At 39.6% G+C, this 24,616-nt stretch overlaps 2 protein-coding genes across 6 annotated transcripts; both read left to right on the forward strand.

Moving 5' to 3' along the window:
* The first annotated feature begins 541 nt into the window (after nucleotides 1-541).
* Nucleotides 542-11,158, forward strand: atcaya (ATCAY kinesin light chain interacting caytaxin a). Of its 3 annotated transcripts, none has more exons than XM_069150499.1 (13): nucleotides 542-819; nucleotides 2,381-2,480; nucleotides 4,511-4,569; nucleotides 4,662-4,907; nucleotides 5,300-5,473; nucleotides 5,737-5,839; nucleotides 5,955-6,086; nucleotides 6,342-6,428; nucleotides 6,732-6,830; nucleotides 7,060-7,095; nucleotides 7,322-7,393; nucleotides 7,784-7,842; nucleotides 8,912-11,158. In XM_069150499.1, exons 2-12 carry the CDS (start codon nucleotides 2,404-2,406, stop codon nucleotides 7,815-7,817), a joined length of 1,119 nt encoding a protein of 372 aa, XP_069006600.1. In that variant the 5' UTR covers nucleotides 542-819; nucleotides 2,381-2,403; the 3' UTR covers nucleotides 7,818-7,842; nucleotides 8,912-11,158. The 3 variants fall into 3 exon arrangements, with proteins under 3 accessions (XP_069006600.1, XP_069006599.1, XP_069006601.1); XM_069150498.1 differs by having other exon boundaries at nucleotides 543-819; nucleotides 7,784-7,832; XM_069150500.1 differs by lacking the exons at nucleotides 542-819; nucleotides 2,381-2,480 and adding an exon at nucleotides 3,174-3,459 and having other exon boundaries at nucleotides 7,784-7,832.
* Nucleotides 11,159-13,910: 2,752 nt separating this feature from the next.
* Nucleotides 13,911-18,652, forward strand: mibp (muscle-specific beta 1 integrin binding protein). 3 transcript variants are annotated; one of them, XM_069150503.1, is made up of 8 exons: nucleotides 13,911-14,148; nucleotides 15,265-15,355; nucleotides 15,930-15,978; nucleotides 16,235-16,409; nucleotides 17,016-17,087; nucleotides 17,233-17,339; nucleotides 17,539-17,624; nucleotides 17,884-18,652. In XM_069150503.1, the coding sequence occupies exons 1-7, from the start codon at nucleotides 14,123-14,125 to the stop codon at nucleotides 17,622-17,624; spliced, it is 606 nt and encodes a 201-aa protein (XP_069006604.1). In that variant the 5' UTR covers nucleotides 13,911-14,122; the 3' UTR covers nucleotides 17,884-18,652. The 3 variants fall into 3 exon arrangements, with proteins under 3 accessions (XP_069006604.1, XP_069006602.1, XP_069006605.1); XM_069150501.1 differs by having other exon boundaries at nucleotides 13,914-14,148; nucleotides 17,881-18,652; XM_069150504.1 differs by lacking the exons at nucleotides 13,911-14,148; nucleotides 15,930-15,978 and having other exon boundaries at nucleotides 15,267-15,355; nucleotides 17,881-18,652.
* The last annotated feature ends 5,964 nt before the right edge of the window (nucleotides 18,653-24,616 follow it).

Here is a 24,616-nt window from a genome sequence, read left to right on the forward strand (position 1 = left end):
CAAGTGAAGTGAAGGACTGAATAATTAATCTTGTGTGGAGAGTTGTGGTGTAGTAGGTATGAAAGAGGCTGGGGCAAGGAGACAGAGAGGGCGGGGAGAGGCTATGTATGGAGGGAGATGCTGTTGCCAGGGAACATCAGCCACATAGACGACCACTGAAAACAACAGCAGGATTATCTAATGGTGTGAAGGGACACAGAGACTAATGCTCATTTTTTCCCCCTAAGTTGCTGTACGGATAAATAAGCTGCTTCCATGGAGGGATTTGGACACAAGAGGAAAACTCAAAGAAGCTTTTGAATTGATATTGTGGTGAGAAAAAAAGATAGTCCAAAGGTATTTGGATACACATGAAGAGAACAGGGGAAGATAGAGAGAGAGATCATGATGCCAGAGCAGATGCATTCCCATTAAAGGAATTTTGTGTCTTGGTGGTGTGGACGTAGGAGCTGAGAGGCAGGCTGTCGACTCGCTCTTCACGGCCAGTCTTTCCCCAACAAAGGTGGCCAGAGGCGGAGGAGAGGGGAGGGGGAGAGGGGGGGTCCAGAACAGAGGTGGCCCCTGTCTTCAGACACCTGCTGCTGGCTAGCTGCTGACATCGAGGACACTGTATGACTGTGTCCGTGCATGAGTGTGTGTGCATGTGAATTAATGAAAGACAGAGAGAAAGAGGAGGAATTTCAGCCTGGACCAGGCTTTTCTGTTGATGTGGAGGATCAGGACGTTCTCCCCTCAAAGCTTTACATCTGTGACTGAGGAGGAGGAAGGCGCTCAGGCACTGAGCAGAAAGAGCGTCTGAGGGGATCTCGCACCGCTCATGTGAGTACAGCCACCGATGCACAGGTCAGACACCTTGCACTGCCTGCAGATTGTGTATTAACATGTGAAATCCATTGTTTTCTATTACTTGTTCCATTTGGGGTTGACCTAGAAAGGCTGTGGAGCCATTTTACTCTGTGATGGTGATGTGCTGCACATTTGGCTGAGGTTCATTTTGCAGAAATGTTCCTGTTGCAGCACTGATATTATCAAGTAGCATAACACATGGAGAGCAAATTACCAGCACAGTGTCTATTGATTACAAATACAATGGGTTACTTCTTATATGCATGTATGCACAGTTACATTTTTTACAGTATTTTACATGCTGTTCATGTCATTGTCTTAAGGCAAAGGGCAGTTTGTCCATAAAGCATTTTTCAGAATCTGAAATTGTCATTACAGTCATGATTTTTTAAAACCTCGATAATCCTGTGATTATAAATGTATTCTCTTTCTTGCTTTCTACCCATTCCGACTTGATTGGATTTAACTTCACGGTGCACTCTATTATCTTTGCTTTGTGTGATATAAGACCTGTGGAAATAAATTATTTCCTGTGTGTGAGACTTGGCAGTCTTCCAGTAAATACTCAGCCACAAGCGCTGCTGCCAAAACCACCAAAACCACTCCACTCCTAGTAATTATAGGAAGCCATGTTGAATTATGTCTCATTGTCAGCATTATTATGCACTACTGATGTCGTCACCATACTGTGTTGCTTGTATTACAATTGTGTTTTGCGCCTCTGCACTCCTGCAGCATCTCTGTTTCTAAGTATAACCTGGGAATCCTCCCTCTCTCAGCAGAACCTGCACAGACATCGTGGATTTCATACATGACCAGAGAACTACAAAGAGAACATGCAATTCACCAACCAACACAAACCTGGTGTTATTAATGTGTCACTATTGCATGCGTGAGAAATCTTTTATTGCAGAGGATTGGAGTACCCATCAATGTCACCACTGATTATGGAATCAGTTTGTAGTCACTGTTGATCGAAGTCTTTAGCAGTATATTAATTCTCTTCAACCTCTGGAGCACAAATGAATGAATGTAATCTCAAGTGAAGTTTTTCTTTGAATGCTGCCGGTGACATAGAGCCTGAGTAGTGTGAATGGAGATCAAAAGGCAGCAGTGTGGTAGGATTAAGCAGCAGCGAGGGAGGATTAGGCCTGAATGTCGTCCTCCGCATTGGCCTCTTGAATTCCACGCAGGAGGAAATTTACACGTACTATTTGACTTTGAGGAGCGCTAAGCTCAGAAAGTGGGATCTGTCTGTCACATGTCTCTAACGTGTGCTCCTGTGGGTTAGGAGAATGAAAACAACGTGTCATCCTGTGATTTCAGCCCCAAAATGTTAATTAAAGAAACTAAATTATGTGGATAAAATCCTGCCACACAGCTGACTTTTCCCTTTGTCGTTCAAGTCAAACACATGTTCCTGCAGTGCAGCCATGCAGCTGATTGTCAAGTCAGTAAACTAAAAATATGTGACACATCTCCTCTGTGACTGTAAATGGATTTCATTAATACAAACTTCTCCTCAAACCTCCAGGCCCCTGCTCTCCTCTCCGAGGGATGGGCACAACAGAGGCAACTTTACGAATGGAGAACATGGAAGTGAAAGACGAGTGGCAGGATGAAGACTTTCCCAGGTGAGATCCTTCTACCTTTTCCTTCATCAGTGTCATCATCTGTTTAAGTGTCCTATTGAGGTTAAATTTAGGCAACTGGTTAATGCTGGAAGTTGATAGTTTTCAGACAAAGAGTTGGATCACTTTTATGGCAGATTCTGGTGTATGTGTTGATTAAATATGCAGCATTTTTCAATTGTTTATGATTTATTAATCAGTTAATTAGGGATTAATCTCCAAACTAGATTGCTTCATGAGCAGCAGCTCTTACTCTGAATGCTTTTACTTTTATAAGTATGACATATTTATAACAGCCTAATCTTTTTTGCTCTGCTTTCTAAGCATTAGTGGAGAATTTAAAGTAGCTTTGTTGTTTCATGAATTACTGTTCTGCTCTAAAATTATTTGTATACAACGATTTGAGCTCAGTGTGACCATTAGCTTCATGTTCCCAGAGAGATACTCTGAAATACGACAGCTGATCGATGATTTTCCACCACAGCATGGAGAGATGAGACAGAAAAAGCAAGATGCAATATTTAATGCACCTTAAAGATGACTGCATAATAGGGAGTACGGGCATTTAGATTACAAAGGTTAAGATGCAGAGCTTCATAAGAAGAAAATAAGTAGCAGAGAATGACACTCCTCTGCTGCTGGGCTCCCTCCTCCTCCCTCCTCCTTCATGGGGGAGGCAGGAAGCCAGGGAGCAGGTGCAGCTCTGTCTGTATATGGTCTCAGGCAACGTCATGTGACGCAACAGCAGTCACCGATCAACAACACCACTCCAGGAAAATGGTGGCAGGTTTTGGTTCAAGACAGATAGAGACGGAGGAATAGCCAGCAGCCAACCTGATCTGAGAGATGCTCTGCTCCGGTCTGCCTGTCATCAGCCGAGAGGACAGGGAATGACTAAGCAAGTCAAATATAGAGGTGTTTGAGGTTATAAAGCTAATTTGCATCGGCTTTGACAAAAGCAGCCCCGTGCTCCCTCCAAAAGGTAAGCATTATTGGTTCATCGTCATACTGGTGTGTACAGATGAAGGACAATGCAGCTATAAACAGGAACAAAAGAGATGCCTTTGTTAACCCTCAGTCAGTTTATACAAAGGGATTTATATCTGACAAAGGAAGCGTTGGACCAGTAATCACTGTGGGGGTCCTCAGGGAATAGAGTCAGACTGTTCATCAACGCCTGTTTCTCTTGGTTAAAGCCAGCGCTGATAGCTCAGGAGGAGCAGACTGTCACACAGTGTCCTCCTGCCGATGGGAGGATGAAGCAGCTTTCATGGGAATGCAGCTAAGAGCCTCTCTGCTAAACAACACTGCACCGTAGCTCTCTGCATCTCCTGCTTTTAGTTGTATGACTTCCCTGTTCCTAACACGCCTCCAACACACCTCTAACACGCGTGTTAGTAAACTATAGTATAACTATAGTTACATGCAACTATGCACCTATTGTTGCATGGGGAATCACACAAGTACATGTAATCACATTTAACATAATTTGCATTGTTTGGTTACTCTTATAATAATCAGCACAAATACAAACACACACATATTCAGAGGAAGAAGACCTCCTGTCCGCTCCTCTCTCTGCACAGGGTGTCAACAGTAAATTACATGGAAACAGAGATGCGCCACTTTGTTTGTATGCAGAGACGCACTTTTTCTGTCTTCAGTTCCTCTCCTTTTCTCCTTTATCCCCTCCTCCCCCCTCCCTCTCTGCTCTGACTCACACCCTGCCTCGCAGCCCTATAATCTACATCTCTCCTCAGAGAGAAGTTAATAACCAGCTCTATCCTCCTCCGCTTGCTCCTCTTTTTAGTGCGTAGCCAGATCAGTGACAACACCCACGCTTTGACTGGTCCGTTGAACGCCGTCCTAATCATAATGGCGCATTTTATTGTGAGGCCACAGACTAGTGTATGGTTTTAAGGTTGTGTTTAACTTACAACTAACCAATAAGTCATGAATGTTTGACTGAATCTTAGCTCTGCAGCTTTCAGTCCTAATGAGCACAGCAGTTACCTTTGCATTTTTCCCACTAGGCCACTACCAGAGTACGGAGACATGGATCCCTCCTGCGGTCTCACGGACGACAGAACCTGTAAGTACTGGAGGGTCACTGAAAAGGTCAACCCTGCTGCTGAGCCACAGGCCCTCATCTGTCCTCCCTCTCCTCCTCCGGCCTCCCTGTAGCTCCTCCTAACGTCCTGAATGTGAGCCCCTCTGGAGGCAACGGTGTGTCCTCATCCCACCGGAAACGGCGTACGTTGGTTGCCCCGGAGATGAACCTGTCCTTGGATCAAAGTGAAGGTTCTTTGCTGTCAGATGACTTCCTGGACACGCCGGATGACCTGGACATCAACGTTGATGACATCGATACTCCAGATGAGACAGACTCTCTGGAGTTCATTAATAATGGCAACGACCTGGAGTGGGAAGGTAAGTGGACAAGATCGCCTCCACAAATGGTCATAGTTAATGTGTTGTAAATCCTCAGCTGCCAAAAACTTTAATCTAAAAGTTATAAACTGAAACTTTAATCATTATGCCACAACTGTCTTTAACCTATTATTCATGTATTCTTCACGAGCCTGAGCCCTAAATCCTAAACTAACATTAGCCTTTAACAACAGTGACAGAATAGCAATCGAGCAGAGATGAACATAATCTTACTTCGTCTACAACTAATCCTATAACTCAAATGCTCATCCTGCCTCTTGGTAAAGATAACCTCACTTAAAAGAAGCCTGCACAATTCAGTTTTCACCAAAACTGTGCAGCATAAACATAAACATGTGCTGAGAATCAAAACCCTGACTCTGCCTGTCCAGATGATACGCCAGTGGCCTCGGCCAAAGCAGGTCCCGCTGCCGGCTCAGGAGAGGTTGGCGAGGATGGCAATGCCAGCAACGGACGCCTCTGGAGAACAGTAATCATTGGAGAACAGGAGCATCGTATTGACATGCAGGTCATCAGACCTTACCTGCGGGTCATCACACACGGAGGTCAGTGTCAGAGAACAAATCAGTCTCGTAATTCAAAGAATTCTGCAGGTAATGGCTGCCAGTAATGTTTAATGTACTGAGTCTGTAGTTAAACATGCAAAACCAATGTTGTAATACTTTCAAAGTTAAAGACAAACCACATAGTATGAACACCATTCTTGTGAAGAAGTATCCAATAATACTGTGTGTATCTCAGATGTGTTAACTGCTCTTACAAACACCTGAAGCTTCATTCATTATTAACTGAAACTCTCTCCCTTCAGGCTATTATGGAGAAGGTCTAAATGCCATCATTGTGTTCTCTGCGTGTTACCTGCCTGATAGCAGCTGTGCCGACTACCACTACATCATGGAAAACCTCTTCCTGTGCGTCTGTCACTCAGAAATGACTTTTTATTCTTTTCAGTACAAACTTTGATCCTTTTATTATTAAGTATAGAGGTTTTGTGGTCAGCCAGTAATACCACATACTGTCCACCAGGTATGTGGTGAGCAGTCTGGAGATGCTCGTGGCTGAAGATTACCTGATCATTTACATGAACGGAGCCACTCCTCGGAATAAGATGCCTGGGATCAGCTGGCTCAAGAAATGCTACCAAATGATTGACAGACGGTACGGAAAAGAGAAACGACTAAAAAAACATAATAAGGTTTCAGATATGAAAATCCAATTAGGCTTAACCAGCTACTGTATTTATAACTACGGAGCACTGTTCTCCATCAGCAAACAAATATGAATGACATGGGAGCCTGTGTGTGATGTTTGATGTCCAGTGTTCCTTTTTACACAATAACATGTTCACTATAAACTTGAAAACAGTGGCCTGACTTAGCAACCGTTTACTGAATGGCTTTTTGTTTGTGTCAGATTGAGGAAGAACCTGAAGTCTCTGGTCATCGCTCATCCCACATGGTTCATACGCACCGTCCTGGCTATATCGAGGCCTTTTATCAGGTAACAAACCGACCAGCAGACAATATTCTTTATTTATCCTAATTCTGACAGAGTCACAGAGTTGGAATTATTGTCTGAATGTTGTTTCATATTCATATGAATGTTGAATGCATTTTCATATTTGTGCTAAAAAAAATAAAACAGTAGTGCCACAATAGATACAACAATTACATATTTATTTTCTATTTTAACTGTTTATTATTTTAAATGAGTGCAGATGTTTTTTTTAGGCCTACCTGAGAAATAAGTGATACAGCCACTGTAACTGTGTTTGTTTTGTTGTTAACCTTTTGTCCTCTGCAGTGTGAAGTTCATGAATAAGATCCAATACGTTCACAGCCTGGATGAGCTGTCAGAGATCGTCCCCATGGAGCATGTCCATGTTCCCGAGTGTGTGATGCAGTAAGTATCTGTGACCACCAGGTGGAGAACTTCTGCTGCAGGAATGAATCTCTACCTGCAGGCAGAAACTAATTCTGCAATTGTTCATGTAAACCTAACTGAGAACAAGTCTACTGTGATCTTACTTGAGTACATGTAACATAAGATTATTACTCTAGTTTTTAAAAAGGACTTAAACGAGAGGATTTACTGTGTGGTTTGAGGATATAACCGTGTTCTTCATTTTCAGATTTGACGAGGAAAGGATTAAAGCCCGCAGGGAAAGGTAAAATACTGTTTTTGTTTAATTTTGATAACATTACTTACCAACCCTCATACATATTGCTCACATAGGATTACAATTAAAATGACCTGTGGTTTAAGCACTTAACCTAAATTACTTTGTAACACAAGAGTGCCTTTTAAAATGGTCTATTAACGTGTGTGTGTGTGTGTGTGTGTGTGTGTGTGTGTGTGTGTGTGTGTGTGTGTGTGTGTGTGTGTGTGTGTAGGATGGAGCAGGAACAGAGACAGCAGGAGCAGCAGCAGTCGGTCCCACAAGAGCCAATTAAAAAGTCTGAGAGGTACTGGTCCTTGCACTGCATTTTATCATGTTCCAGCCCAGTATCACAGTTCACTAGAGTTCACAACAGTGTGACGGTTGGCCTCATCTCAGTGTGAAAAGTAGATATACGGTATATGACACAAGTGATGTGAATTTCTTTAAAGACATTTTTAAAACCATGTGTGGTTTTTTTCCTGAAGCAAACCACATGGTGGTTTCTCAGATAAGGCCAAACCATGACACTGACATACTGTCCATTGTGGATTAGCAGGTGTATTACACACTTTGGCATTATGTCAGGTTGCACATTTTCCCATAGGATATTTAATTTGTTCGGACATTCTGCAGGTTTATGGCATTGTAAGCTTTTTAAAAGTTCTCAGAGCATCTTTTTTTTTCTCGTTTCCAGGCCGAAGTCAATGATTGTAGATCAAGGACGATGAGATGGACAGAACTAGGTAAGAGAAGGTAAAAATGTATAAACCACTGATGTATTTCCTATTTTAACCACAAGATGTCTCTGTGCTCTAAAGTGGATTTACTACATACTACATAGCCCTCCAAACAGACATCAGACTACAGACCACTGATTACACATTCTAGAGTTATGTTTTTACATAATTAATTGGAAAATTCAGGTTCAGATCCATATTGCATATTTTCGCCATGTGCTGTCTCATGTTCCTCAGATTTGATTTTTTTATAGACAGGGCAAACATAAAGGGGAAACATCTTGACAATAAATAACAATGAAAATCTACACAACAATAAGTTCAAGTTTGGCTTGAATGAATATAAGAGATAGAAAATTGTTGATGTGTAAACATATATTATAATATTTAAATTATTGCATAATAATGAGAAATATGTGTATATATTGCACACTATACAAATTGATTGGTAAGAGAATCCCCATATTTGTATATCAGCGCAACTATATTGTTTTGATTCCTTAACTGATGTGTCATGTTGTGAAAAGGAGCTGACAGGGTGGATGTGAGGGGGAAATATTTAGTGGTTTGAGTTGGTGCATGTAGGAGGTGTGACTGTTGTCTTTTTAACCTTCAATAACTTTTAATAGGTTGCTTTGAGGGTTTTTCTGCTTTACACATTTTAGTGTGTGAGGCTCGGTCATTGGATGTGCTTGTAGATGTTTAAATGTTGCGTTCTGTCCTTCAGAAGCCTTTCCCTGCCTCATTACATTAGGTCTTTAGATAATTTTTATATTAGGCTTCAGGTGATTTACTTTTAACACATATTTCTTTGGGTTAAGTTTGAAAGCAAAATGTAGCTAATTTCAAAGAGACAGACAGCCAAATTTCCTCCATATCTCCAGACAACACAAAGCCTGTTGTCAAAGTGTCTTCATGACTCAATTTACAACTCAAAATAATTTTCCAAAAACACTGCAGACTCAGTGATAATACCCAATGACAGTTAGCTGCACCTCTTAAAAACACAGGGATAAAGTTGCCCATACTGCCAGAGTGTTTTTAATATCCTGTTATCATCTTATTCTTTATTTCTGTTCCTGCAGGATGTAACAGAAGTGTGGAGCATGAAACCTCTTACACCTGTGAGAAGCAGAGGTTCAGCAAGTCTACCCATGCTTCCTTTTTTTTAATCAACATCCAGCTCACAATTTCAAAATGATGAATGCTCCATCCTGTAATATATCACTTATTGGGATCTCCCTCATTCTCTCACCTGAACAGGGGGGTTTACTGTATAGTCCAACTTGAAAATGTACAAAAGAAGTCACTGCTCTGTTACAAGAACTCTTCTTTTTACAAGAAACTGTTGTTGAGTTCATTCATTCATTCACCTGCTGTGTGGTAGGACATGTTGATGCTCATAGAAATGTGGGATTATCATGAGGCTTTTGGCAGCATTTGGGTGAAACAGTGGGCTCATAATTTCATCTCAGAAATAGTGAAACAACCAGATCGATTCAGGTTTTATAAGATTTATTCATGCAGCATCACTGGAGCTTTGGTCAGGATGAAACCACTACAACAAACTGGTGACACACATTTATATTCATGCTGGTTTGCGTTACTTTAATGTGTCAGAAATAGATGACAAGGGTTTTACACTGCGTCATATGCCTTCATCTTTATTTTTTTTCCCCCTCATAACTGCTGTATCATAAGGCCTTTTCAAGATTATGCTGTTCAGACATTTAAAAATAATGTCCAAAAATGTACTAACATTCACTCATGGGGATCGTTTGTTCTGTCTGGTCCCATTTGCTTTGTGAAGTTTCCTTTGTGCCCTTCCACCTGTACTGTACCTCGTCTTAGGATGTGCCTCAGTCGTCTTAAGAGGAAAAAAATGCAGGGACATGATTGCTTTTTGCATTTTGTGAGCGGGAAAGCCCATATGAAAAAATCTATCAGAATCCTATACAGTATGTTGTTAAAGGTTTGTAAATGAATTCAAGCAATGCTTCCTTATTTTGTGGCCACATAAACAAACTTAAATGAATATGCTTTACATTTAAACACTACTGCATAGTACACATCATGTATAGGATAAGTATAATACTAACCCAACCTATTCACAGCATCCACAATAATACTATATAAAATCTGTCTCAAAGTGGCCATATTCAAGACAAAATACACAAGTATCGTATGTTTGTTTGCATGTTATAAACTGCACATCTCTGTAATTTTTATGGATCTTTTTCATATGGGAACATTTGTTGTCAGCTCGAATTGAGAAAACATCACCCTACCACTGATTAATGTGATGCTGTATCTCAAATGAGAATTAAGAAACTTTGGTTTGATTTCAGATTAATGCAGTTAATGTAGCTTTGCTGGAGATTTAGATTGCAATTTTGCTCATTTCAACAAAGTGGCATCCTTGCCTTTTTAATCTGGTTGGTTTTAGTTAGAAGTAGCAACACCGTCAGCACATTCTCATATTTACCAGAAGTTTAAACATCCTAATGCATTATGGATTTTTTTTTTTTTTTTTTGAATGGGGTTACATTGATTTTCTCTCATGTCTTCCATCTTTTCAACTTATTGTAGCAGGAGGGCAGAAGAGTAAGATTTTATTTTTTTTGTAAACAAATATATAATGATGTTGCCTGTATACTGTTGATACTGTTTTGCACTACTGGATTTGGTTCTAACATAACTTCTGAATAGTTTCTGAATAGAATATGATAGGTTTGTGTTTAGGAGGTGATGTGTTCTCCTAAAATGTAATTTGTGTTGTTGTTACCATGACTCGGGTCATGCATTTGTTGGTATAGTGTCTGACGTGCCATCTCAGTTCTTACTACTCTCTTGTTGTGTTGCCTTTCTGGAGCAGGAATGTCAGATAATTATTTTTCTCTGTCTTGTAAAGGTGTTTTTACACTGTTAAATCAAGCCTGAGTAGTTACATCAAATATTGATGGAGCAGTCCCAGCACAGCGACCGCAGCTTGTCATTGTGTTTCTGGTTTGTTGGCTGAACTGAGTGCCTATTGTTAAACCAAATGTTTAAAAGAAATTCAGAAAAATTAAAGGAATGTAAAGTCTAGCCTTTTTAATTTTTACTTATTACTTTATGGGTCCAACCAATTAGCAAAGAAATGCCTGATATGACCTTTCCAAAAGGTTCATTCTGTCAAAAAAGCACAACATTTATATTATTACAGATTATTTGCCTACCATTTGTCTGCTGTAAAATTATTGCTCAGATTTAAGTGGTTAAATGGATTATCATTCATGATCCTGAAGTTTCCATCATTGTAAATATGACTGAATAAATTGGTCCTCCCCAAATCCACTCTGTTTGGGTTCTTTTTTTTCACTCTTTCTGTGTTTGTACAGGGGAGATGATTTTTACTCTTTAACTGAACCAACAAACGCCTTTCTGTTTTGTAAAGCACCATAAATTAGAAACATACACTTTATCTCTGCAGGGTGTTTACTGATGTCTGCTAATGCGTCTGAGAGGTGGAAGTGGATGGTTGAGGGCTTTTTCACAGAACAATGTGTAGAAAAGGGGCGACACGTGCATGGTTAACGCTAAATCTTGTTAATGAGACTTCAGCATCATAGAAAAATACATTTTCATTGTTGATGTAATATGACAATACAAGTAGTAGTGGGGGGGGGGATCAACTCCATTTCTCCTTCCATGTCTGACACTGATATATATAACTCCATTAATCCCAAACCGCATGTGAAGGGTCTTAATTCTCATCTCAGACCTGGGATCAGGGACTCCTCTACAGTTACAGTTTCTAAACTGGTCAGGACTCCCCAAGTGTTTGATTTGATTTGTACCTCTTCACTCCTAAAAGTATGAAATACTCTAAAGTGGATGTCAGTGGATGTCCTCACGCCACCTGAAAATCAACCTTGACAAGACTGAACTGCTCTTCCTTCCAGGGAAAGACTCTCCCACCCTCGACCTGACTACTACCTTGGACAACTCTGTGTTATCCCCGACCCTGACTGCTAGGAACCTTGGTGTGACACTCGACAGTCAACTCTCCCTTACTGCCAACATCGCTGCAACAACACGTTCCTGTAGATACATGCTGCACAACATCAGGAGAATACGTCCTCTTCTCACTCAGAAGGCGGCGCAGGTTCTGGTCCAGGTTCTGGTCCAGGTTCTAGTCATCTCACGTCTGGACTACTGTAACTCCCTCCTGGCAGGTCTACCTGTTAGTGCCATCCGTCCTCTGCAGCTCATCCAAAATGCAGCAGCTCGACTGGTCTTTAACCTCCTAAATTCACTCATACTACTCCGCTCCTCCTCCGCTCCCTTCACTGGTTATCAGTAGCTGCCCGCATCCGTTTCAAAACATTGGTACTTGCGTACCGTGCTGTGAACAGATCAGGTCCAGTGTACATCCAGGACATGGTCCAACCTTACACCCCAGTCCGTTCTCTCCGCTCTGCTTCTACCAATCGGCTTGTCGCTCCCTCGCTGCGAGCTAAACACTCTCCAAAATCACAACTGTTTGCTGTCCTGGCTCCTAAATGGTGGAATGAGCTCCCCAATGACATCAGGACAGCAGAAACTGTACATCTTCCGCCGCAAACTAAAAACACACCTCTTCCGACTTTACCTTGAACAGTAGAACTTTAGTAGCATTTAAAATGACACTTACTGATAGCACTTTGTAGTTTGGCTTTCTTGAAGAAATTGTATTTTCTTGATTCTTGTTGTTCTGGGTTTTGTACCCTCACGGTTGTAAATGCACTTATTGTAAGTCGCTTTGGATAAAAGCGTCAGCTAAATGAAATGTAACGTAATGTAATACATCAAGGCAGTTACTATCTAAGTGAAAACCTCACACATGGATACTACCCCAGCATGTGTCAGAAAATAAAATACCAGGAGTGCTGTATACTACTCTGGTTCACGTCCGAACCCATGACATCTGTCCCAGTTGCAGAGTTTCTTTTTTTAAATGTACTGTAGGCTCCTGCTTGTTGTCCCACATTGGAGCTCACACTCCTGACACACTTTCCACATAAAAGCTCATCCAGGATGATATATTGTGTTAAAAGAAAAGTACTTAATCAAAATTAGCTCTACACCCAACAATTTCTAAAAATCATACTGCTGACACTGAATATATAATATACTGTATATTCAACAGATCTGATGTATCCTATAATATATTTTAAAAAGTCATGTGTTTATCAAATGATTTATTTTAGCTACTGGAGGGATAATTTTCTTAATATGCACTGACCTGATTATCATTTTAATGGAGTGTATTTTTGAATACAGGTACTTATTATATATGTAACATCCTTTATTAGATAGGTAGGAGGGTAGGTAGGTAGGTCGGTCGGTGGGTTCGATCGATCGATCGATAGATAGATACTAATATTCATTCCAACAGGGAATTTTACATGTCCAGTAGCTTACACACAAAAAAATGAAATAAACAACCAATATAGTCAATAATATGTCTAATGTATTGCTATTTTTACTCATAAATCTAATAACACATGTGATGACTGCCCATAATTTAGTTGGAGAAAAGAAGTAGGCTACACCCATTTACCATGAATCTGAGCATTTTTATACCCATTTCGGTAGTATTTTCTAATATTTGAATTGATACAATATTGAATTGATAATGCACACTTTTACTTGTTTTTATGTGATTCGATCACCTGCATATCTTGTCTTAAACATTATCACAAGAGTAATTTTACATTTTCTTTTTCCTAAATACTTATTTTACTGCTGTTAACAGTCACTAGAGCTCATCAGTTTTCTGCAGCAATATAAAATAGACACAGTTTTTGTGTTGTATCTAAGAGAGACCATCACGGGTAGTTTTCCACGGTACATCAGCTCATGTGATCAACTAAGTAGCTGCTCTATGGAAGAGTACGAACTGCACCTCCATCGGCTCCTCTCTGTCATGGACACCACCAGGTGCAGGGAAATATGTAAACATGTGAAAGTTCGCGGGCTGGGGTTGGCTGGTGTCAGGCGCTCTGCAGGAGGTTAGGGTACCACGGAAAAGCATGGCTGAGAATGCCGTGACGCGTTATGACGCAGGTCAATATAACGCTGAGTGCCGCCTCCCACCCGCATTCAATGGAGGAGTAGCGAGAAACGGCAGCAAACTATAATTCAAATTTAAAGTTTTTGAAGCTTTTAATCTGTGGGATTTTTTTTTGTTTTTTTGGCCTACTTTGGCAGCACGGACTCGTGACTGATTCTTCAGCTGACGTTGAGCAGGACCGCCGAGAAGAGACGAAAAGATGAAGTACATTATAGGAATTGGCGGGTGAGGTTTTTTTTTGTTTTTGGTCAAACGGCAAATTCTTTGTTTACTTTTTACGCGTATAATTACATGTATTCTTATGATAGATCCAGTAAGACCAAAACGATTAAACTGACTGAAAGTTACGTGGAATTACATACTTTGCAACATGGCGAAATAATCATTTGCAGTGTTTGAGTTATTATTCGTAATGGGATCTTGAGTCAAAGTAGTGGTTTATTTAACGTTGTATTATATGTAATGGTGATTAAAGTTAGCTCCCGGTTGACGGTTGTTATCCTTTTGGCCGCATGTTTTATCAGCTGCCCGCTACAAAGCAGTTTGAAGTCACGTCCGGTCTCCCGGTTGGTTTGTTTGTTGTCATAAATCGAGAGCGGGACTTTTTAAAATTTCACCGCCAGACTTCGTTCAGAAATGGAGGGAGATTTGACTCCAGCACCATCCCAAAACTAAAGCAATTCAATGTTATCAGCAGCATTCATGGAGAAGACTTAAAGTTTGAAAATTGCAATATTTTAGTGCATTCAATTTCATCTGATTTCATGAATGCAGAGCATTGTGTATTTTGTTCAGCACCATTTGTTTATTGAAACACTTCAAGTCACACACATACATATTGTAATATATTCAAGCCTTTTTTTTTTTTTTTTTTTTTTTTTTTTAGGAAAATTTGAGTTTTTGACTTGCATATATACACCAAAGTATAAATGTAAACAGTAGGCACCACTACCTGTATTTCTTTTTCAACAATATCTAAATATATATATTATAATTTTTTAATTTTTTTTAAACTCAGTATACAACCCTTTACACTTTTGGACAATTAATAACAGCACCATTTAGCTGCTGTTATTCTGACAGATGATGATTCATATAATTTAAAAACAAGTCTTGGAAAAAAGAAAGCTCGCACAGCCAACTGAATATTCAAATTTGTTTTATAATTTCAAAAGTTATTAAAGCAAAGTGTGGTTTACAGCAGTTACTTTTCTGTTATATCTAATCTCTAACAAAGTTCATAAAGAGTACTTCTAATCAAGATAATTCAGATTTGTACCTTTAATGTAGCTGGCATTTATCATGGTTGTTTTCTGACTTTTTTTTTCTTTTTGCCTACAGCATCACTAATGGTGGCAAAACCACTCTGACAAATATACTGATCAAGACTTTGCCCAACTGCTGTATTGTGCACCAAGATGACTTTTTCAGGGTGAGTTTTAGGAAATGGATACTAGTAGATGAGTTTGTTGTTGTTTGGCTACTTTTTCCTTGCATGGACACTTCATGAGCGTAAGCAAAGTAGGCAGAAGTGCTCCCACGAGCTACGCCCTACATTGTTCTCCACACTGCATGTGCAAATTTCCTTGATTGCTGTGCCGAGTACTTCTAACCTGGTTGATTGTCCTCTTCCTGTTTCTATCATGTTTACCCTCGCCCATATAATTTAAATTTCTTATAGTCCTGAAGCACTTATTCTTGTGGTAGCCATCTGACAGACTTTAATTCAACTAACTTTACATTCATCATCCTTCTCCTCTTCTTCATTTCATGTATTTCCTATTCTCCTTTATCTCCATAAACACAATCACATTATATTGTATAGTGTTTATTTCCTCCAGTTTGATTGCAGCTGCATTCTTTTGTGCATTGCTAACTTTATTATGTGCATGCCCTTTGCTGTGTGTTCCATTGTTTTGCCTTATTTCTCTGGCATGTGAGTGGGATCTGCAAGTGTTTAGAGCTGTGAGGTTGCAGCAATGTTTTATTGGTGACTGTTATTTCAGAAACCTGATCAGATAGAAGTCGGGGCGGACGGCTTTAGACAATGGGATGGTAAGACTTCACTGAAGACTGCCAGTGACTCGCTGTTTATCTTATATTCACATAACAGCCCCATTCATTGTAATACATCCCCACCCACCATGACTGCATACACTAAAGCCATTTAACATGCACCACATTATTAGTTTTCAATAACCTACAGTAATTTACAAACATACCCAATACATTACATCCTTTGCTTGTGTCTATTCTAATTTTCTATCTGTTTTTTTCCATCGTCTTCCTTTCTCAAAATCTTGTTCCACAGTGATCACAGCTCTGGATATGGAGGCCATGACGAACACCGTAAAAGGCTGGATCGAGAACCCTGTGAAGTTCGCCAGATCCCACGGTGTCCCTCTGTCCTCTGCCTCTGATGTGGCCAACCCCGACGAGGAGATCCACATCCTGATTGTGGAGGGCTTTCTGCTCTACAACTACGCGTAAGTTGATTTTTATTCTCCCACGTCTGGCTTTTTTGTTTGTTTTGAACTGAAGGGGAATAGTTAAGCAAGCGTATACCTGGTGTGAAGGCGCTGTCCTGGAAAACTAACCTGTATGTTCACTTAATGTTGACCAACATATCAATACTTTTGTTAATTCAATAAGTATAGTTATCTCTGTGAGCATGCTGTCTGCTTTGTACAGTTTAATGTGTAAAAGGTCATGTTTCTGTTCCTCTGAAATACATTTTCTGTTGAAGTAAACAGACCATCTCGGTTCATGCAAATTTGAAGAAATTCATAGGAACATGCATTAGATGGGTGGGGTTGTTACTGTCATGTGACTTGATAAGTATGCATGCTCACCACTAGCTTATTTGCACAGACCCCTGTGAGCTGCCCTGGGCAGGTCGGGCTGCTAAAGATAAGAGTTTCAGCAGAAAGTGGCTGCCGAGTTGTTGGTACACTGTGTGCTAGTGATGAATGACATGCACGCTGCAGAGATATAGATAATGGTCTCAAAGAACAGTTACATAACTATACTCCTCTACTCAGACGATGTGCTGTTCAAAACCCCTTTTATCTCTTTATCGATCTCCCCTTTAGGCCCCTGTTGGAAGTTTTCGACAAGTGCTATTACATCACAATTCCCTATGTGGAGTGCAAGAGGAGGAGAAGGTGAGTGTTCACTCGTATTGTTTATGTTTACCTTCACAATTCCAAGTCTTCACACATGTTTTTATAGTCATTGACTTCAGTCTTTCCCCCTGTAATCCTGGCATGGTCAGTGTAAGTTCTTAAGCTTTATATTTACCATTTCCAGTTCAAGACAGTACACGGTCCCCGACCCTCCCGGCCTGTTTGACGGCCATGTGTGGCCCATGTACCTGAAACACAGAAAAGAAATGGAGGACTGGGGCTTGAATATCGGTATGTTGCAGCTGCTTTTATATGACAATATTTGCTCATATTTTCATAGAGATATACCACCTATTGAGGAACAATATTTTGGTATATTTGTAGTGATTTAAAAAAAAAAAAATAATAATAATTTATTTTTTTTTTTTTTATTTATTTTTTTTTTTAACCACATTTGATTAATTGGTTGTTTTTTTTCTGTTTGGTGCAGAGTATCTGGATGGTTTGAAATCCAAAGAGAAGATTTACAACCAGGTGTATGAGGACATACAGAACAACCTGCTCAATCGTTTATAGGTAAGAAGGCTGAAGGAGCGTGCCTCTGTTTGTTGTAGAAATGACATTCTGGGATTTTTATACTAGTTTAGAAATGTCACTTCTACTTTTAAAAACCTGCCTAAATTGTGGCATGGTGCATTTAGTTTTGTTTGTGCTGCTTGACATATTTTACTTTTGAAGAAACATGAAACAATGAAAAGAAAATTTACTGGGACAGTGTAGCATTAAACATGTCAATACACTTTTCTAACAATGTTTTCTGTGTTTCTTGCAGCAGGAAGACTCCTCTTCATGCCTGTACAAATTTTGTAAATAGTCCCAAGAATTCTTTTTTTTATGAAGTTTTTGTAATTTTATTATTTTTTTTGTAAATGGAGTAAAGCAATGTTAAATTATCAGTTGTCTTTGTATCATCTTCAGATGATCAATACTTTGTTTATCCTTAAAAAAAAGATTGTTGAACTGATCATTGCTGTGTTACTGTTACATTAAACCACCGACCTCTACTGGACCATTTTCACTGCCAACTTCGTTACCCTGCCAATAAATGCATTAGTTGCTGTTAAGTTACATTAAACTTGTTTTCTTTTTTTTCACCAAGGCGTAGAATATATCTGCAGCTGCCGTGATCCACATGTTGAATTTAATTTTCTCAGTTATGCTAAGTTACCTCTATCTTACCCAAAACACTGAACACCATGTTCCCTTAATACTGACAACCATGACTGCTCTGACCCTTTTTTTTTTTTTTTTTTTTTTAAGCCTGCTAGGGCTTTTAATACTCTTTAGATAGTATGCCTGTAGTATAATATTGATGATTGAGTGCTTTGTGTAATGGATTGTTTTGAAATACTGCTGCATGAAATCAGCAGGCCAAATGTTTTGTATGGTTACATTACATTTCATTTCATTTAGCTGACGCTTTTATCCAAAGCGACTTACAATAAGTGCATTTCAACCATGAGGGTACAAAACCCAGAACAACAAGAATCGGTTAAATCTAAAATTATTTGTAGAGAATTAAAATGAATATCCCCTTGTTTAAATTAGTGGCTGAATGGCATGGATTACTGTCTTTATTTTGAATAGATTAGGCACCCCTCATTTGAGGCATACAGGATTTCAGCACCCTTTTCTGCCTATATATCAGAAAGCAAATGGGTAGTGTATACTGATGTATGTGCTGCTTTGACCACAGCTCTATTAACAGTATTTGAGCTGCTTACCTTTTCTTAATCACACTCTTTGGACATTCACAGACTGGCAGGTGGCTATTAATGCTGGAGTTAAAGTACATCCTAGCATGCATAAGCATTTATTTGTTGCCCTGGATTCTTTTTTTGGTTTTGTGTGGAGGTTAGGTGCCACCTTAGTTGTTTTCTGATTGTGCTTTTTGTATAAATCTACTAAAAGCTACTCAAAACTACAGATGTAAACAATGTAAAAAGAAGAATAAATTGGTAACAAAGTAACAAAAATCAACTATTTTCTCCTGATATCTACCAACAGCAATAAGAATACATGAGGGACCTCAATAGACCTTTTTCATGGTGGACATTTTGCCTTGTGGTAGGGAAAGAACAAGTGTATGGCTTCATATTACCTTAGGGAGACCCTGCTTTGGTGTTTGTTGGTTCACTGTCATGACTTACTGGGACACTAAATGGAACTGAGCCATCATTAAGTCCACCTGTACAACATACCTTCTCTGACAGGTCAAAATGTCTATTGTGAAAAAGGCCAGGTGAAGAGAATATATCTGGGAACTGCCAACAGTGCACAGACATGCAGCATGTAGGAGACATTTTTTTGTTGAGTTTTTGTGTGCCACCATCTGTGTTTTGTGTCACAGATCCATTACTTTAGAGCTACTTTAAGTTGATCAGTGTCCGGTGTTTATAACTGGAGAAGAGGCATATATTTGTGCATGCATAACGAATATAAACTTTGATCATTGAAATTAGTTGCCTTGAGTCAAAACATGCATCTACAGCAGCCCTTCACTGGCTTTTGAGTGTCATAGTCAAGTTACTACACAACCTGTGAAGAAGGGTTTGCTAATGACATTTCTCATAACCTATTGAAGGGTCAAAGTTGGGAACATTTCAATAAAGACAATGACCAGTGCCACATATTTTAGAGGACTGTAAAGTGTGCCAGTTCCAGCATGATGTAGCTGCTGGGAAATTTATTTTTAGGATAACTTAATTACATACAATCCATATTAACCTATTCCAAGTTGAGCCAATTTTGAATGCATCTATTTTAGAAACAGGATATGCTCTTTCAAACACCTTTCTGTCCTCGTGTGTGTGTGTGTGTGTGTGTGTGTGTGTGTGTGTGTGTGTGTACCTCTAAAATTGCTATCCCTGTCTTGCCTCAAGTAGCTGCCTGAGTAGGTCACAGTCTCACCACAAGATTTCGGCTATTAGCGCTAGGTTTACGGCACCTGAGGCCTGAAGCACATGCTGATATCACCTCTGTCTCTCCATGTATTATTAGACCAGAATAATTTCCCATTTCCCCCCAGGGAATACCTCATCCTGTCAGAGTAGTTTGTGAGAACTTCAGCTTACCATAGTGCAGCTAAATATAGAACAGGTCAGGTAAGGGCCTGTATTTTAAGCGTCATCATTTCCAAAGTGGAAGTCCAATGATACTTTGATCAGAGGAGCAAAAGAGGATTCGGATGTCAAAACCTTTCTGGGCTTTGTCACTAATGCTCAGTTGACTGGGCAGCTGGGCTTGTATCATTTGTAGATGATTTGATTTTGTGATTAAGCAGGCTCAAATCCTCAGGCAAGACTCTGTTAGCAGTTCCTAAGTCCTGGTTCAAGACTGAAGGGGACCAAACTTTTGCTGTCAGGGCTCTGCAACTCCCTGCCTGAGAAAGGAAGGCTTTTACATCATTTCTCAAACTTACCTTTTCAAAAAAGCTTCTTTTTTTTTTTTTGTTAATTCCAAGCACACTTTATACTTTCTCTTTTGCCTTTAACACCTTTTACCTATTTTATTGTTAGTTGTTACCATTGTCATATTTCTGCCTGGTTCAATTTTCCTCAGCCCTGTAACGTTTTAATCCTGGAAAAAGCATGTGAAGCACTTTGTAACTTTGTTTTTGAAAAGTGCTGTATAAACAAGTTTATTATTAACTTAAAAACTTTTTCTATATGTCCGCCAGTAATCTTCATGTAGCTTTACACTCATTAATATTTCAGTAAAAACAAAAGGTCTGTAATGACTAAAATAATAATATATATAATAATAAAACATCTTCTGCAGACAACTAGTACAGTAACAAGCGCTCTTTTATTTCCTGATGATGTCAGCTGTAGGTCCATGTAATCTGTCATGTGCGTGTCTTGTGGAAATGGAGAGATAAGGTGATTGTTGTGACTCTCTGACAGGTGGTCGTGGACTGCACTGGACACCCGGTGCTAAAAATGACAGCAGTGTGTGTGATGACTGAATCCACGCAAAAGCAGGTGAATCTGTTGACCGGGGACAAACATAAGGCGGACAAAAAATAAAAACTTCTCTTCGCAGATAATAAGAGAGAATGCTTCTGTGTTTTGGACAATTTTCTGCAAATATTCTGATAATGGTACGCACTCCTACTATGAATGATAATGCTCCAAAAGACATTTTGTGCGTCACGGTTATACATACACACTTCAACAGATGCACAAACAGGTGAGTGAAACAGTGGCTGCATTATCCTAAGCTGCTTTACAGTGAAAACAGATCCAGTCTCGACATGTTCCTGTGAGTGTTCCTGACTTCATTCCTCCACATTTCTGTTTGGATCATGTGACTGAAATGCCTCCATCAGCAGCGGTGACCTTTCTGAGGTCAGTAATATATCAGGTATGATTCTGCCTCCGAATGTAACACTGTCTATCTTTTGTTTTTATGATCTGAGCACTCAGCTGCTCCTCAAAGTGTTTGCATTATTTCTCACATACAGAACATTGCTGTAAAGCTGTGAATTCCTCCCATTCATGTTTTTATATCTGTTAACTGTCTTTCATGAACAGGCAGCTGTGCTGAGTTGCGTCAATCACTGGGTTACAATGAGGTAAATATACACAAATCAGTACTGCATGTTCAGTCTGTAATTGGGAGAAGCATTTAACCACAACTTCCTCTGCTGAAAAAGACCCCAAAATGTGACTGAAAGCTTTGGAAACAAGTAAGTTTGGTCTTTTTTTAGGTGAGATTTTTTTTTTCTCAAAATTTTTGTTTCTTTGTTTTTGTTTTTGTGCTCAAGCAAAAATCTTCAGCCTCAAATTGTGAATTGGGTTTTAAAAGGATATTGAGGTTTTAATTTTGTGTTACTAGGAGGGAAACTGGTGAGAATCTTGTGGATGATGATTGATGTTAGCATGCTAACATGCTAAATATGATAAACATTATAGCTACCTGCTAAATATCAACATGTTAATTCCATTAGTTCAATTAAAAGATTTGGAGCAACAACAAAAACAGCATAAATCCTGTTCAAATTATAATAAATTCAAATTTGTCTTCTTTTCTTTTTAAATCATAACCACCAATATTTCTACAACAACCAACAGCCACAATGTGGTGCGGTTATGTTTTATCATGTTTGTACAGGCATGTAGATGAGTAATTAGACATTTGATTTTTTGTTTTACATTTATTTTCTATTTGATTTTTAAAATTTTAAATAAGGGAAGGGTGGGTATGATACAATATGAAATTAAAGTCAGGCGAGGTTTGTGTTTAAATCACGTGTGCGAACAGAGGTGGTTTAGGAAGGTGCTCAACAGACTGTCTGACATGCTGAAAAAAATTACTCCAATCCGGTTACAACCTGCCTGAGTCAACTAGACCTCTACCCCGTGATTATGGCCCACAACTTGTACGCACTCTCCCCTACTTCTGTTTCTCACACTCACTCATGGATTCATAGTCATACAGATTGCTGAAAGGCACGGAGTGCTTGCCAGGGTGTGTGGGTATATTTAGAGGGGGGCTCTCATAATGTTTGTGTAGAGCAGATACAAGAGGTTTCATACACTCTGACCTCTGCTAATCCTCAGTGGACTGATTTTCTTCGTCACAATGCCCTCAGGGCTGCAGGCTACCTGGCTGTCTGCACGTCTAAGCAGCCAGAATGACCTTGGATGAATGGGACAAAACAAAGGCAAAGGTGAGAACACCTCACCTACTTCAGAGCGATAATGACAGCCTATTCATCATGAGGACATATAGGCAGTCAGATCACTCAAGCCTGACTGTCCACCAGTGAATGCAATCTTCTGTGCCTTTGTCTTATAGTGCACACGGCTTGTTCAGGATTTATTCAGTGATAATATTTGAGATTTGAGATGAATAAAATAAGTATTAGTGCTTGAAGGATGAAGAATATTTACTAATTTATAAAAGCTTCTACTATGGATGATATTTTACTGATGTGTCACCCCACAAAATGTCGTTATAATATGAGAACATTTTAGCAACCAAGCCCTTAAATGACATTTAAAAGTGTGAGATGTTGTGATAAAACAATACCAGAAAACAGTCCAGGACTATCCATACAGTCTTTATACGTTATAGGTTACATTAACAATGAATCCAGAGCAGAGTATAACAGGTGCCTATAGAGTTCAACTAAAGTATAATATGTAGTGCTGATGGAAAAAACGATTTGTCTCTTCCTCTTGTTTGCATTGTGGCTCCGAAAAGTCTCTTCTGTTTTCTCTCTTATTTGCAAGTGTTTCCTTTTGTCTACTTTCCGCATCTAATTGACGACTCCCCGGTGTCCTTATCTTGTGACCTACAACCAACTCAGTATTATCATACTAAAGCAGATACAAAGGGAATGAGGGTGACTGTCAACTGTTTGTCACACTGTATAAAAGCTGTCCTATGGAGGAGATCTGGGAGCACTGCTGGACACCTCTCTTTGAGGGTGCATGTATTTGCTCCTTCTTGCAAGAATAAATGTCCGATATGTTTGATTTTGAACCAAGCCTCTGAGTAATTTTTCTAACAAGTGCATACTCCTAAAATATACCAGACTGGTCCATCATGCAATAAAATGAGTGGTAAAGAGTGAAACACATACAATGTCAAATATAAAGCCCCTATTTACATGTCTTTTACATTATCCATTAAACCACATTGAAGGATGTGAATTCATTAATTGACTTCAAAACTGTGTAATAACCACAAGTTTAGTCTGATCACAAATTTCCGAGCAGAATTTTAGAGTCACTTCACCATTGTCTTATCTTCAATCATGTTCAATGCTGTAAAAACGGGTCGTGAGTGACGTCCTGAAAGACGTCAGAGTCACGAGACTTTGGTGAATGTGGTTTACAGTCGCACAGAGAACAGTTTGTCTCCAGGGGTCCACTGCCATCTTGTGGTGAAGAGGTCAACTCGGCCTCAGTGTGGGATGGATCAGGTCCCGCATACTGTTGTAGACCTGATGCTACCGATCCCTGATTGCTCTCTGCTGTATGCACAATGTGTACAAGTACAAGGAAATTAAATTCCAATATAGAAATGCATATTTGGGGATTTTCAGTGGACTTTTGGGATCCTGAACGCTAATGCTGACCTTCACATTCACGATCTTGTCGATCATCAAGTTGTCTGTAATGGACCATAAATCCAGACTAAAATATTGACTGCACTTTGCATACAGCCTAGTGTCATAATGCACGTCTGGAATAACACTGAAATGTGTGCGTCCTGGCGCAGAGTTTCAGCTAAAAATCAGACAGGCGGTTTAGAAATATTTGATGGTAACAAAGAGACTTTGACTCTTTTCCACTTTTAAATAAATAATGTCAGTTAACAGTAGCTAGAACTACGTATGAAGCCCATTGAGTTAATGGTGTTAACATGTTTTAACTGATAAGCTACATGTTGGAGTGAGTGTAGCTTCTCACTCTGGATGGGTAGAAAAAGTTGTAACTCACATTACAGACGCTTAAGTCCTCTCAGACCAAACCCTCTCGCCTGTGATGCTGTGC

The sequence above is a fragment of the Embiotoca jacksoni genome, unplaced genomic scaffold, assembly GCF_022577435.1.
Source record: "Embiotoca jacksoni isolate LCO1_2020_lvr unplaced genomic scaffold, fEmbJac1.0.p SCAF_16, whole genome shotgun sequence".
NCBI lineage: Eukaryota > Metazoa > Chordata > Actinopteri > Embiotocidae > Embiotoca > Embiotoca jacksoni.

What these genes read in the sequence shown, in the direction of transcription:
- atcaya (XM_069150499.1), top strand. Translation starts at nt 2,404, where the DNA reads ATGGGCACAACAGAGGCAACTTTACGAATGGAGAACATGGAAGTGAAA. An exon ending in TCTCACGGACGACAGAACCT is followed by an intron (nt 4,570 to 4,661) that starts GTAAGTACTGGA and finishes GCCTCCCTGTAG; the next exon opens with CTCCTCCTAACGTCCTGAAT. An exon ending in GTTCCCGAGTGTGTGATGCA is followed by an intron (nt 6,831 to 7,059) that starts GTAAGTATCTGT and finishes CTTCATTTTCAG; the next exon opens with ATTTGACGAGGAAAGGATTA.
- mibp (XM_069150503.1), top strand. Translation starts at nt 14,123, where the DNA reads ATGAAGTACATTATAGGAATTGGCGG. An exon ending in TTTCTGCTCTACAACTACGC is followed by an intron (nt 16,410 to 17,015) that starts GTAAGTTGATTT and finishes TCTCCCCTTTAG; the next exon opens with GCCCCTGTTGGAAGTTTTCG. An exon ending in GAGTGCAAGAGGAGGAGAAG is followed by an intron (nt 17,088 to 17,232) that starts GTGAGTGTTCAC and finishes TACCATTTCCAG; the next exon opens with TTCAAGACAGTACACGGTCC.